Source organism: Phoenix dactylifera, chromosome 9 (genome assembly GCF_051530095.1).
Source record: "Phoenix dactylifera cultivar Ajwa chromosome 9, Ajwa_hap1_PhDact_Kaust_v1.1, whole genome shotgun sequence".
Classification (NCBI taxonomy): domain Eukaryota; kingdom Viridiplantae; phylum Streptophyta; class Magnoliopsida; order Arecales; family Arecaceae; genus Phoenix; species Phoenix dactylifera.
This window is the reverse complement of record NC_143198.1, coordinates 5,370,585-5,385,069: the sequence shown is the minus strand read 5'-3', so window position 1 is coordinate 5,385,069 and position 14,485 is coordinate 5,370,585. Positions and strand designations below refer to the sequence as shown.

The 14,485-nt window shown below is 41.1% G+C and overlaps 1 protein-coding gene across 1 annotated transcript; it reads left to right on the top strand.

The window, feature by feature from the left end:
- Nucleotides 1-741: 741 nt before the first annotated feature.
- Nucleotides 742-3,561, top strand: LOC103705388 (BTB/POZ domain-containing protein At3g05675-like). The gene is made up of 2 exons (XM_008789084.5): nucleotides 742-2,053; nucleotides 3,148-3,561. Exons 1-2 carry the CDS (start codon nucleotides 866-868, stop codon nucleotides 3,424-3,426), a joined length of 1,467 nt encoding a protein of 488 aa, XP_008787306.3. The 5' UTR covers nucleotides 742-865; the 3' UTR covers nucleotides 3,427-3,561.
- Nucleotides 3,562-14,485: the final 10,924 nt, after the last annotated feature.

Sequence of the window (14,485 nt, the reverse complement as noted above, 5' to 3'; positions counted from 1 at the left end):
ACTTCTCATTTCCCCTTTCCTGTTAGTTCATATCCACAGTCTAAAAGAAGCTTATTATCTTTGCCTGTGCATGAAATGTCATTGGCTCAATTGGAACCTTGACTCTTAAAACCGTCTGTGCTGTGTTGAGGAAATGCTGATTGTTTACTAGTACTTTGCATGAGGAAGCATTGGTCCTTTCTGTAACTGAACCTTATCCATCAACTTCAGATGCTGCCCGATTCTGCCACTCGAACAGGTTAGAGTTGCTGACTTCTGTGACAAAAAGGAAATGCAACCCTAAAAGTTTTTCCTAATTTTCCTGTTTAAGTTGTTTAATTAACTTTTCATATTAGATTACTATGTTCGGTAATTTTCTGCATGTCACGGCTGCATGTCTATAAACAAGATATGTCTTATTTGTTCAATCAAGATTGCCTTCCAGTCCTGTCCGTGAAGTTCAGACATTTGCCCCCCAAATTTCCTTTTCCAAGACCAAAATTCCGGGGCCACCAGAGATCAATAATAGAGGTTTACTCTTTCTCCCAAAACAAAGAAAGAAAGAAAAAACCGTGTGAATGAAGGAAAACGGTAACTATGTCAAGGAACGACTCTCATAAGCATCAATATTTGTATATCTTAAACATATTATGTCAAACAATGATCATAAGGAACATTAAATATATAATAACCTCATGACATGCCATCCTAATGCGTTGCACCGTCAAAAGGCCATGAAGGCCCACAAGACTTAACCGGCCCGATTGGAACCAAAATCGTACAGTACCCAAAGTCCAGACGATAATAAAACCATCCCTCTCGTCGCCGCCCAACGGCTCCCAAATCTCCCGTGTCCCGTTCGACGACGTCTTCTTTATCCATTAGTATGGCCCCCGGCGCGGGCGTCGGTGGTGGCGTGGGAGGAGGCGGAGCCCGGAAACGGCCACGCGCGAGGAGCAGCACCCACTTCTCCTCCGGCCCCGACCCCGACGAAACCCTAGCCGAGAATTCTCCTCCTCCGCTGCTTCTCTCCTCCTCCGTCCCCACCGCCAGCGGCTTCAACGACCCCGTCACCGCCGACGTCCTCCTCCGCCTGCAACTCGAAGATCCCTCACCTTCCTCTTCTCCCGACCTCCATTCCCCCTTCCTCGACCTCCACCTCCACTCTGCCGCCCTCCGCCGCTCCCGCTACTTTGCTGCCCTCCTGTCCGACCGATGGCTCCCCGCCGCCGCCGACTCCCTCGACACCATCATCCGCCTCAACCTCGCCGTCCCCTCCGCTGCCACCGCCCGCTCCCGCGGCCCCTTCGACTCCCACGTCGCGGTCCTCCGGCTCCTCTACACCCTCGACTTCTCCGGCGCGATCATCTCCGCCGCCGACGCCCTGGAGATGCTCCCCATCGCCCTCGAGCTCCTCTTCGACGACTGCATCCAGGCCTGCGTGCGATTCCTTGAGGCCGTGCCCTGGACCGAGGAGGAGGAGGAGGCCGTGTTCAGTTTGATCCCTTTCCTCCAAGATGAGGAATCCCGCGACCTCCTCGCTAGGGTCCGGCCGGAGATGGGCTCCGACGGGAAGGCTCCCCCAGAGGAGATGCTCCATAGCCTGATCCTCTCGGCGATCCACAGCCACCCGAAGGTGGCCACCGTGAAGGCCTTCGTGGCGAAGCTGCTGAGAGATTACCCCTCTCGGGACACGGTGAGGAGGGTGTTGGACCGGGCGTTCCTGGAGAACTTGGAGACGGTGAAGAAATTTCTGGGAGAGTATGCAAGCCCGGACTTCAGGGTGGCGGAGGACAATGACGAGACCGAGGCGATACAAAGGCTGAGCCTCCACAAGGCGATGGTCAATGCGAGGCACTTGCTGTGGCTGGTGGAGAGGATGATCGAGCTGAGGGTGGCGGACATGGCGGTGAGAGAGTGGAGCGAGCAGGCGGCGCTCGTGGCTGACCTGCAGAGGACGTTCAGGGATGATGCATGGCGGAATATCGCACCTGGCCTGTCGTCGCTAGTGATGAGGTGCACCAGCCGGCTTGCCAACGCTGTGGCTGCCGGGTCGATCCTGGCTCCCAGACAGGTCTTGCTTTTGAACTCCCTGTTGTTAGCCTTCATTCATCTTGCAGGAGTAAACTTTAGTCGTTAATATTTTGCTCATGCCATTGAGGATGATCATATAGTATTTTTGGTGGCACTCCATCGCGAGAGCTTCTTGATCTCAATGCTGTAATTTGGGAGTCCTGTTTTTATAGGTAAAGAGCAAGATAGCTGTTTTTTAACCTAATTTTTGCTTGTATAACATAAACAGTAAACATTAACCATGGATGTCAAGCATCGTCACAGCTCCAGAGGGATGGATCTAGGAATTCTTATTCACCAGGCATTCCAAATTATGTTGTCTGATTGTGTCTGTGTCATATAATTGTTATCATAAACTGCCACAATTTTTTCCTCAGCAGATCGCAGTGCATCAGCATAATGCATAGCTATTTTTGGACTCAAGATATGATTTTGACACATGTAGAAGTTTTGGACTCTGCACTTCACGAGTGACTTAATCCTCATATATGAAACCCTCCGATTGTGTATGCTAGACTTTGAAAGGTTCTAACTTGTTCGAGTGTGCCAAAGTTTCTCCCATATAGACAGTGCATGGCTTTTCTCCTGTTTCCCCCCTCCATCTCTTACTATATTTATCTCATTGCTGGAGAAATTTTGCAACTTGAGTAATCTATCTTAAGTTTTGAGAAGACTCAAAAGTGGGTTCACTTTCCTGAACTGATTAATATGGATCATATCTGATGCCATGTCAAACTATATATAACCAACCACTTCTGAATGTGGGTGTCATATAATATGTATTGTCTTGCCCTCTTCTGTACCAACTTAACCAGTACATGTGGATTGTATTGCTTGAGTTCGATTATTTTGTTTTTCCACAGTACAAAAAATTCTCTTGTTTTGCAGCACGTTGATTGCTGGAGATTTTACTGAACACATGGCAGAATATTTTATAATTTTGGATTCTGCTTTTACTAGGATTAATCCCACTTTGGAAACCTAGAAAGCTTGTGAACTTCCCAGATGATTTTTTTTTCTTTCCAGAGTGTTATCTTCGCATGCTGGATACTGGATTTTCATACTTTAAGTTTTTTGTTGTATTTTCCCTTTCAGGTGAGAATGAAGCTTGTGAAGGAGTGGCTCCCTGTGTTGAATGTCTGCAGAGATATGGTTTCGCCAATACCATCTGGTCAGAAAATGCTTTATCATGAGATGGAAGAAACATTTCTAATGATTATATCCACCCTGCCCATGTCAAATGCCAAAGAATTGCTGCAGCAGTGCCTCAGCTTCTCCACACGTAATGTGGATGACTGCCCACACCTGATCTCAGCATTCAATACCTGGTTTAGGCGGGCCAATCGATCACCACATGATGACAGCACCAGCTGAAAGCAGATTATGCTAGTGGATAGACTAATAATATACGATCATGTCCATGGTGTTGTTTGGTAAAAGGCTACAGTGGACTTCACATGTAACTCACATTTGATAACTTATCTATATTGCTTTATCCATACTGCATCAGTCTGACTGCCCTTTGATCTGCTTTTACTGTTATACTTTATAAATAATTTCCTGTCATGTAACTTGGTGTTTTAAGGGTGTTTTCTTGCCTTAAATATTCGTCCATGCGATACATGGTTACCCTTGCAAAGTTGGGATGAAATATACCAACTATTTGTATCAATTATTTTTGATCAGCTTTCGACATTTTTACGCTTTCTACCACATCATAGCCACCTCTGATGCATGGGAACCAGCGTCCCCCCCTCCTCCTCGTCCTCCTCCTCCTCCTCAAGGTGTTCAGACTGAAAAAGAGATAATTTATGCTTAGATGAACTGGGGTGTTATCTAGTCTCTTTGTTCAAATATCTTTTCTCATAATTACCAGTTACTTCCATTGGTAATCTGTGATAGCCATCTGATATGCATTATTATTGCATGTGGCCGATTTTGAAACCTCCTTGTTTTCTTTAGGAAGCAGACATGGGTGGATGAGAGTACAAGGCCTCAATGTTTCAGTTAACGTCTTTACTACCCCTCTTCTGGTATTGCCAACAACTTAAACCATGATATTTGCGCAAGAACTGGAGAATAACTCTATTTACTTTTTATAATCAGGAAAATCTTAATTATTAGAGATGGTTCATTTGTTGACGCTTGTTTGTTTGATTCCTTTGTATTTTTTTCTTCTTTCACTTGTATTTCTTGATGCTAGAATTTGCTGTAGTTGTTGTTTCACCTCTTCAATGTTCCTTTGATGGCCATTGGAAGTTGGCTTGTTTTATGCTTCCTGAGTGGCCTATGGCTAGTCAGGTTCAGGAGACGGGATTGGTTGCTTCCCTTGCTATGGAAATTATTCTGAGCCTCATGTTCAATGTTAGGGTTTGCCTATGTTTTATCCTTTTTGTCTTTACATTTCTCTACTACTTGTCGATGCTTGATATCTTGGTTGCTGAATTATGCACTTGGACAATAGCATCATGCACTTGGTCTCATATAAGACTACATTAAGTTGCTGATATCTTTGCATTTTTTTTTGTCTTTACATTTTTCTACTATTTGTCGCTTAAGAACTACATGATTTGCCCGCTCATCCCGGAAAGAATACAATTTTTTGAAAAAACAAGGTAGGTTTACCGGATTGAGTTTTAAGCCTAGAACGCCAGAATGGAAGGGAATAAAGCATGATTTCGAACTACACTAAGGTGCAGATAAACTCGTTAGCGGGAAGAACAACGACTAGCAGTACGAGGAGGCGATTCGGCAAGAGAGGCACACCTCCGCTATTGACCTGATAATATCTTGGTTGCTGAATTGTAATATTATATTTGTTTTTTAGTTTTTGGATTACTGTAACCCTGTGGGAGATTATGCTTGATTTGATTCGGGCTACTCTACGCTGCATGTTTTGCACCGGAGCAAGTACAACTTTATATTTAACACAAACATGACCTGAAGGTCCAATAGATTTTATAGTTGTTTTTGTTAGCGATAAGTGAGAGAACCCCTATTCTACCTGATACTGAAGTAATGTAGCGAAAACAAAACTATATATAGGATCAAATCCAAAAGAACCTAAAATAAAATTTAAAAACAAGAACCAAACGAAGAATAACTAGAACTAGGAGAAGAAAACAAGAAACTAAAACTAAACTAGAAGATCGCCATCTACATCTGGAAGAGAATTTGTAACTAGAAAGGGTAATTAGAAGGCGTTGCACCTCCTTTCCTGGGAAACCTCAAGTATTCCACCTTTGATTTTTATAGGGTCTGGCATCCACCAACGTCTTCTGATGTCTCGCCACATATGAAGAATTGAGAGAACCTGAAGAATAACTTTATTAACATCAATAATTGATGAAAAGCGAGTACATAGGCATCCTATTGATAGTGTTCTAGGTCCTTTACATTAAAGGAAGCTCGTGAAGTCCCTTAGTAATTGACTAAAACATCTATTAATTAATTCACAAGACAAATATAACAAGATATCTTGCTTAAAGGCTTCTAGAAATTAATTTCTGACAATGAAAAATGGATTGTTGGAGGGCTTCTGATGGTAGCTTTAGGGCACCATTGGAATATCTCGAAGCAATATGGGTCAAACTTGGACCAAAATTAAACTAACGATAGGATGGTTCATCATGAGTTGGAATTAGCAGTGTGTTGGAAAATACTGACACCACAATTCTGGTCATTGGAATCCTTAAGACGATATGCTTATGGTTGTGAATTCAGCTTCTGGGCTACATTGACACAGCTTTAACAGTTATTCCATCTCTCCTCCACCAAAGCTTAGATTTAGGCGATTCAATTTCAATTTGTTTTAAGAGATTACTTGATGTCTGGCATGGTAGATGTCGCTTTGCTTAGAACTCCAATTATGCTAATCATGCCAATGCCATCTTTGAGCTTGATATATAGTGGTTCGTTCTTTTAGTTGTAACTTGAACCAATTTCATCAAAATTGTGCATCTTTTGGACACTTGTGTGTCAAACATCATCTTGTATCTTTCTATGAGGTCATATTAGAGATCCAGTGGCATCTAGAGTGTGTCCCATCTCATCAGACAATCTTCACATGAGACTCGAGATGTCTACTTTCAAGTTCATTCCAACATATTTGTCGGTGTAACCATGCAATCCTTGTGAGTTTTGGGTATCTTCTAGCATATAGGTAACTCCAATGAGACCTCTTTTAAGGTACTTGGATCATTGGTTTAGATAGTTGGCATATGTAAGGTCTCTTGACTGCATCACCCAACCAAGGTCTATGGAACAAAATTTAAACCCAAAAAACCCAACAAGTCTGAGTCTAGATTTACCGAAACCCAGATCTGACCTAACCATACCCAAAAGCACCCCTATTAGTCTCATGAATGTCTTTTAACATGATCTTAACATTTCTTCAAAATTATCCAAAATAATCTGCATAATATTCTATGACTATATGCACTTATATTATCTCTATGTGCACTAATTTCTGACATAATTTGTAGTAATAATAACTAAATATGCATAGTTGTAGCATCCTGTAAACTAATACTAGCACAATATGCGCTCATGTCTGCATTTTGGAGTCAACCAAAGGACATTTTTGAATCTAAGAAATATGAGATTAACTGTATCAAATAAATAGAAACTAGGAAGATTAGAATTTCCTATTGTTGGGTCGTTGGCTGGATTTGCACGATCCCGGTTGTGTTGGAATTTCAGTTTTTTGAGATTCTATTTTTTAGGATCTGTTTTTTACACGTATTGGAACCACGTCTCTACTTTTGTAGTATATGAAAAGAAAAATATAGAGGTGATCGATCCTTGCTGCCCGTGGAGTAGGCTATCGCCGAACCATGTAAATCTGTTTCTCTTTCTTGTGGTTGATTGTTTTTTACTTAACTGCATTTTTTTTATTGATCTATATTATCAAGCAATCATCAATATCATGTGTAAGAGTTTTCGCGAGGCTTTTGCACAACAATTTGCTGCCTGTGAATTTTTTTTTGTGTGTGACTGGTGATTGTTTGTGGATTTGATATTTGGAGGAAAAGATGTCAAACGAATCGTTTTCTAAATCGGCATCAGCAGTAAATACTATGGTCTCAAATGTTAAATTTGACGTAGAGATATTCGATGGAACAAATAACTTCGGCATGTGGCAATGCGAAGTTTTGAATGTTTTAACTCAACAGGAGTTGGATATTGCTCTTGAGGATAAACCTGCAGAGATGGAAAAGAATGTTTGGGAGAAGATCAATTGTCAAGCTTGTGGCACTATCAGGCTTTGTCTTGCTAAAGATCAGAAGTATTTTGTTATGAAAGAGACTTTGGCTAAGGAGTTGTGGAAGAAACTGGAAGATAGCACATGACCAAGAGCATGGAAAATCGTCTCTATCTGAAGAAGAAACTTTTCCGTTTCCAGTATAAAGAAGGTATTTCGATGTCTGAGCATTTGAATAATTATAATAAAATTCTTGCTGATTTACAGAATCTTGATGTTGAAATTAAAGATGAGGACAAAGCACTGCTAATGTTAAATTTGTTACTTGATACTTATGAGCATTTGATTACCACTTTACTATATGGGAAAGATGAAATTAAATTTGATGATGTGTCTAATGCCTTGATAAATAATGAGTATCGAAAGAAGGACAAACAGGCCTATGGAGGCTCAACATCAGAAGCTTTGATTGTAAGGGGCAGGTCAGATAACAGAAAATCTGGTAAGCGGGGTAAGTCTCGTTTCAAGACGAGAGGAGTATCATCTAATAGAAAAATTTCCGCAAAAGATGAGTGTGCCTATTGTCGAAATAAAGGGCATTGGAAAAAGGATTGTCCACTTTTGCAAAATAAGGACAAGAAGAATTCAAATGTGAATGTTGCACGTGGTGACAATGATGATTCTGAATTTGCACTAATTGGTTCATCATTGGTATGCCATTCAGATGAATGAATTTTGGACTCGGGTTGCACTTATCATATGTGTCCCAACAGTGACTGGTTTTCCAGCTTTGAGGAGTTGGATGGTGGAGCAGTTTTTATGGGTAATGATAATGCCTGTAAAACGAAAGGAATAGGTAAAATTCGGTTGAAGTTGCATGATGGAATAGTTAGAATATTGACAGATGTTCGGTATGTACCGGACTTGAGGAAAAATCTCATCTCATTGGGTGCTTTAGAATCCAAGGGCCTCAAGATTATTATGGAAGGTGGAGCTCTAAAGGTTGTTTTGGGTGCACTTGTAGTAATGAAAGGTACTCGTCAGAGTAATTTGTATTTCTTATAGGGAAGTATAGTTATAGGTGGAGCAGCAACAATTATTGAAAGAATAGACAAGATTGTTTCTGACGATACCAGATTGTGGCACATGCGCTTAGGGCATGCATGGGAGAAGGCTATGCAAGGATTGGTGAAGCAAGGCCTGTTAAAAAGTATCAAGACTTGTAAAGTTGGATTTTGTGAACTTTGCATTCTGGGCAAGCAGACTAGAGTCAAGTTTGGCACCGCTGTTCATCGTACTCAAGGGACTCTTGATTATGTTCACACAGATGTATGGGGACCTACCAAAGTTGCATCTTTGGGAGGTAAGCATTGGTTTGTCTCTTTTGTTGATGACTTCTCAAGGCGAGTTTGGGTGTACACCCTGCAGCATAAGAAGTCCTTGATGTATTCCTAAAGTGGAAGAAAATGATTGAGACTCAAACTGGCAGAAAGATCAAAAGGCTCAGGTCAAACAATGGTGGTTAGTATAAGTCAGATCCATTCTTGCAAGTATGTCAGGATGAGGAGATAGTTAGACATTTCACAGTAAGAGAGACGCCGCAATAGAATGGGGGTGGCAGAACGCATGAATCGTACTTTACTGGAGAAGGTATGGTGTATGTTGTCCAATGCTGGGTTGGGCAAAGTGTTTTGGGCTGAGGCAGTGACATATGTATGCCATCTCGTCAATAGGTTGCCTGTAGCTGCAAATGAGAGGAAAACTCCCATAGAGGTATGGTCTGGAACTCCTGCTACAGATTATGATTCTTTGCATATATTTGGTTGTCCTGCCTATTTTCATATCAAAGAAAGTAAATTGGATCCTAGAGCCAAGAAAGCTTTATTCTTGGGCTTTAGCACAGGTGTGAAAGGTTATAGGATTTGGTGTCCCGAATTGAAGAAGGTTATTCTTAGCAGGGATGTAACTTTTAATGAGTCTGTTATGTTTAGACAGAAGACACAAAAGGGCTCTCAGGAAGATAGCACAACCAAAGGTGCTTCACAGCAGGTGGAGTTTGAGGCTCCAATAATTTCAGTGAAATCTGTTGTAACAGATGATAGTCTCCCAGGGGATTTAAATGGTGAGGACTCTAGTACAAACGAGGTTAAAGCCCCAATTGTGGATTCTCCACAGCAGCCAGACTCTATTGCAGCTAGTAGACCAAGGAGAGAGAGTCGAAAACCAGCACGGTTTAGTGACATGGTAGCATATGCACTTCGAATTATTGATGATGATATTCCGGCTACTTATAGAGAAACTATGAGAAATTCAGAAAGCTTAGAATGGAAGAAGGCAATGGATGAGGAGATGCAGTCTCTTCACAAGAATCAGACTTGGAAGTTGGTACAACCTCAAAAGAAAAAGAAAGCAATTGGTTGCAAGTGGGTATACACCAAGAAGGAAGGTTCTCTAGGGATGGACAGTGTGAGATTCAAGGCTAAGTTGGTAGCTAAAGGCTACGCGCAAAAAGAAGGGATAGATTACAATGAGGTATTTTCTCCAGTTGTTAAGCACTCTTCAATTCGCATTTTGCTAGCTTTGGTTGCACAATTTGATCTTGAGTTAGCACAACTCGATGTCAAAACTGCTTTCTTGCACGGTGATTTGGAAGAGGAGATATACATGTTATAGCCAGATAGGTTTAAGGTAGTTGGAAAAGAGAATTGGTTTTGCAAACTGAGAAAGTCGCTTTATGGTTTGAAACAGTTTCCAAGGCAGTGGTACAAGCAATTTGATCGATTTATGATAAAGCAGAAGTACACAAGAAGCCATTATGATCATTGTGTTTATTTTCGTAAGCTATGTGACGGATCCTTCATATATTTGCTTTTATATGTAGATGATATGCTCATTGCATCTAAAAGCAAGATGGAGATAGACAAGTTGAAGACTCAGTTGAGAAATGAGTTTAAAATGAAGGATCTTGGGGAAGCGAAGAAAATACTTGGCATGGAAGTTAAAAAAGACAGGGTGAAGGGTAGAGTTTGGTTATCACAGAAATAGTATTTGAAGAAAGTGCTACAACGTTTTGATATGGATGGAAACACAAAACCTGTAAGTACACCTTTAGCTCCTCACTTCAAGCTTAGCGCTTTGATGTCTCCGTGTACAGATGAGGAACGTGAGTATATGGATCAGGTTCTGTATGCGAGCGTGGTTGGTAGCTTAATGTATGCTATGGTGTGTACGAGACCTGACATTTCACAGGCTGTCAGTATGGTGAGCAGGTACATGCATGATCCTGGAAAAGGGCATTGGTAGGCAGCGAAATGGATCTTACGGTACATCCTGGGTACCGTGGATACTGGTTTGATGTTTAAGAGGGATATAGCTTTGGTCAGCATGTGGTTGGATATGTGGATTCGGATTATGCCGGTGATTTAGATAAACGCCGGTCTACTACAGAATATTTTTTTACACTTACTGGAGGACCGGTTAGTTGGAGGTCGACATTATAGTCTACCGTTGCACTGTCGACTACTGAGGTAGAGTATATGGTGGTAACAGAGGCTATTAAGGAGGCTATTTGGCTACATGGGTTGATTGAGGACTTGGGCATTATTCAGGAGTACGTTGTTGTCTACTGCGACAGTCAAAGTGCAATTCACTTAGCAAAGAACCGGGTTCATCATACTCGAACTAAGCATATCGACGTCCGTTTCTATTTTGTACGAGAAATTGTGGATAAGGGTGACATTCTCCTTCAGAAGATTGGGACCGCAGATAATCCTGCAGATATGCTGACTAAAGTTGTAACTAGGGTCAAGTTCCAACATTGTTTGGACTTGATCAATATTTTGTATGTTTGAGCACCTTCGAGTGCGTGGCGCCTATGGGCGCATTTGGAGGCAGCATGATTTATTTAGCTTGTTTGAATGGCGTGGGGGGTTATTTGCATTTGGAGAGTATGTGACCTGCAAATCTCGCCAAGGTGGAGATTTGTTGGGTCGTTGACTGGATTTGCACGATCCCGATTGTGTTGGGATTTCAGTTTTTTGAGATCCTATTTTTTAGGATCTGTTTTTTACACGTATTAGAACCACGTCTCTACTTTTGTAGTATGTGAAAAGAAAAATATAAAGGTGATCGATCCTTGCTGCCCGTGGAGTAAGCTATCGCCGAACCACGTAAATCTGTCTCTCTTTGTTGTGGTTGATTGTTTTTTACTTAACTGCATTTTTTTTATTGATCTATATTATCAAGCAATCATCAATATCATGTGTAAGAGTTTTCGCGAGGCTTTTGCACAACACCTATGACATCACAAAAAAAGCTGGTCAGGAAAAAGAATAAATTTTCTTAGGACAGCAAATGAGCTAAGTTATATGTCAACAGCTAGGGCTCAATCCGATCACAAATTAAACTCATATTTCCTATGACAACACAAAAAGAGCTGGTCAGGAAACAAGCAAAGCTCTAGCCCAAATTTTAAGGTTTGGATTATAAACAACTGAAGCGCAACCACTTTAGGCTAGAGGCTTGGGCTTGGCTTGCAAACATGCCTATTCAAACATGTTCGTAAGTGAACCAAGCCTGAAGATTTGTAGTTAAGCTCAGCTCAAGCTCGTCATTTTCCTCGTTTATCAGGCTAAGCTAGAGCAAGCCAAAGCTTGGCTTGGGTGAATTCATTTATAGCCATATTTGTATCCAACTGAAGTAGTCTTGCATACATAGGAAGGAGGCTTGAGTCTAGTTGTTAGATAATATCCAAGGTTCTTGCTAGTAGACTTTTCGCTCTGGACCTCTGGTCCCTGAAATCTTCTTGATAAAGCTCAGTTTGCTTTTACCAAGGGATGTTATGTTCTTAATAACTTTATTAGAGCTCGATGGAGTCTTATGCAAACTAGAATTCACAAAGGCATTCGCCTGGGCAGGGATTTCTTTTTGATACTCTTAATCGTCGAGGTTACCCTCCTATATGGATTTGCTGAATCACGTCCCATCATTTGCACGAGCTAGGTAGCAGTTTTAGTTATTAGAGAAGCCGGCAGTTGCATTAAATGTGGTCATGGATTAAGAAAAGGAGATCCTTTTTCTCCTTTCTCTTTACCATTGCTACGGACGTTCCCAATAGAATTCTGAACAATGCTAAGCAGGAGGGATTAAACTATGGATTGGGCAGCTGCAAGATGCATATAGGCATCCTAAATGTACAGTTCACTGATGACACCTCATTTTTTTGTCAAGCCAATGAAGAACAAATTAGAACTCTACAGCTGATCCTTTATTCATTCGAATTAGTTTCGGGTCTGAGAATCAACTTTGCAGAGAGGTTAGTGATTGGCCTTGGTTGTTCTAGTTCTGCTGCTTATAAATGAAGGGACTTCGATGTTGAATTGAAAGGTCGGTAGCTTTCCGACAAAATATCTTCGCCTTGCTCTTTCTTGACTCTTTCCTAAATTTGGTTGGCTTCCTCCGATTGCAAAGTTTGATAGACAGCGGGCTAGCTAGTTAGATTGGTAAAAACCTCTCGATCGGATATGAGCTTGTTCTCATTAATTCTGTTCATAGTATGTCGTACCGTATCGAGCAGTATGGAATATACCGTACTCTACTCGGTTTGGTAGGGAGGACATACCGATGCTCGATACGTTGAACCACCCCATTCTGCACTGATATAGTAACAATATAATACCGGAATGAGATGCAGTATTGAGACGGCATACCTTAATTCTGCCTTATCCAGTATGCTATATTATCTGATGTCAAGTCTTTGAACTGCCAAATTGAGTGCCTATAGATTGAATAAGCTTCATAGAGCTTTTCTTTGGAAAAGCACCTCCTCTTTCAATGGGTTCTCATGCTTAACGAGTTCGCAAACCAAGGGACGATGGAGGCCTCAGTATCAAAGAGCTCAGGCAAACGAGCAAGGTATGTTGACTAAATGGTGCTGGAAGTTTTTATCTCCTCAAAAATCTATTCGTAAAACACTCGTCATGCATAACTATGACTCGCGAAACAGAAACTATAATGTTCCGAGTATACAAGGCTCTACATTTCTAGTTTTGAAGGACATCTGTTCTACTCTCGAGCCTTTTGATGCGGTCTTAGTTTCTAAATCGATGAAGCATTCTATGAGGTTTTGGGTGGATATGTGGCTAGTTGATAGAGCCTTTTGAAGAATGTTCCTGTCTTGTCTCAATGGAGCAGAGTTCATGGAAGATGGAGCATTAAAATTCTTAGGCCATTATCTCTAGAAGATAATGCTGGATGGTTGCATCCAAGTGCAAGGACCTCCGACCAGGAACGAGATGAATCAACTAGAGTTATTGCATAGTATTTTCATGGACGAGCCAGTGTGGAAACTAGCTTAAAATGGCTTGTTCACTGTTGGCTCCTTTTACAGCTTCCTTAACATCGGCGGATTGAGATGCTCCTACTTCAAATTCATTTGGAAGGCTGCAACTCTGGAGAAGGTGAAAGTATTCTTATGGGTAGCCATCAGAAACAAATTGCATACACGGAACACTCATAAAAAAAAAAGGTTGGAATATTAGTTTAGGCTACGCATTTAGTAATGTGGGAGTGGAATCAATCAACCACATGTTCTTCAGATACTCCTTTGCCAAAAGCCTGTGGACCACCATCAAGTTGCAGCTGAAATTAAGAGAATAGTCATCATCATTCCAGGATCTCCGGAGAGAATGAAAAAGAAAAGAACAATCACAAGATGGAGAGGAAGGCCGGGGACCAACTAATCACTGCTGTTTGCTGCGAGAATTGGCAAGAGAGAGATGCGTGGCTGTTTCTGAATATGAAAGGCTCGATATGCTTTCTAACCCAGAAGATATTAAGTTCTTTTCACAGCTGGGGCCAACTTAGCTCTTTAAAGGACGAAACTTCTCATCTGCAGCTTTGGAGTAAAGTAGCATCTTGACTCATGCAAACTACTGTTAGATGCTTTTCTCTATATTTTTTTTTTGATTATTGTCATCTGTATCTCCTAAGGTTTCGTTTGGTTCGCAAAAAGAATGAGATAAAGTATGGTAAATAAAAAAGTAATGAGATGCTTTTTGTTTAATTAGAATTTTCAAAGAAAAAAGATAGAAAAGTTGTATTCTCATGAGAATATGATTCACATATTTTATAAAAAAATTTTTTACATAAGAAACATGGAAAAAATATTTTTCCATAAGCCAGAAATCACTCAATTTTATTTTTTTCTCCCAAAAAGATTCTTCAGCATTA

What these genes read in the sequence shown, in the direction of transcription:
- LOC103705388 (XM_008789084.5), top strand. Translation starts at nt 866, where the DNA reads ATGGCCCCCGGCGCGGGCGTCGGTGGTGGCGTGGGAGGAGGCGGAGCC. An exon ending in CGATCCTGGCTCCCAGACAG is followed by an intron (nt 2,054 to 3,147) that starts GTCTTGCTTTTG and finishes TTTCCCTTTCAG; the next exon opens with GTGAGAATGAAGCTTGTGAA.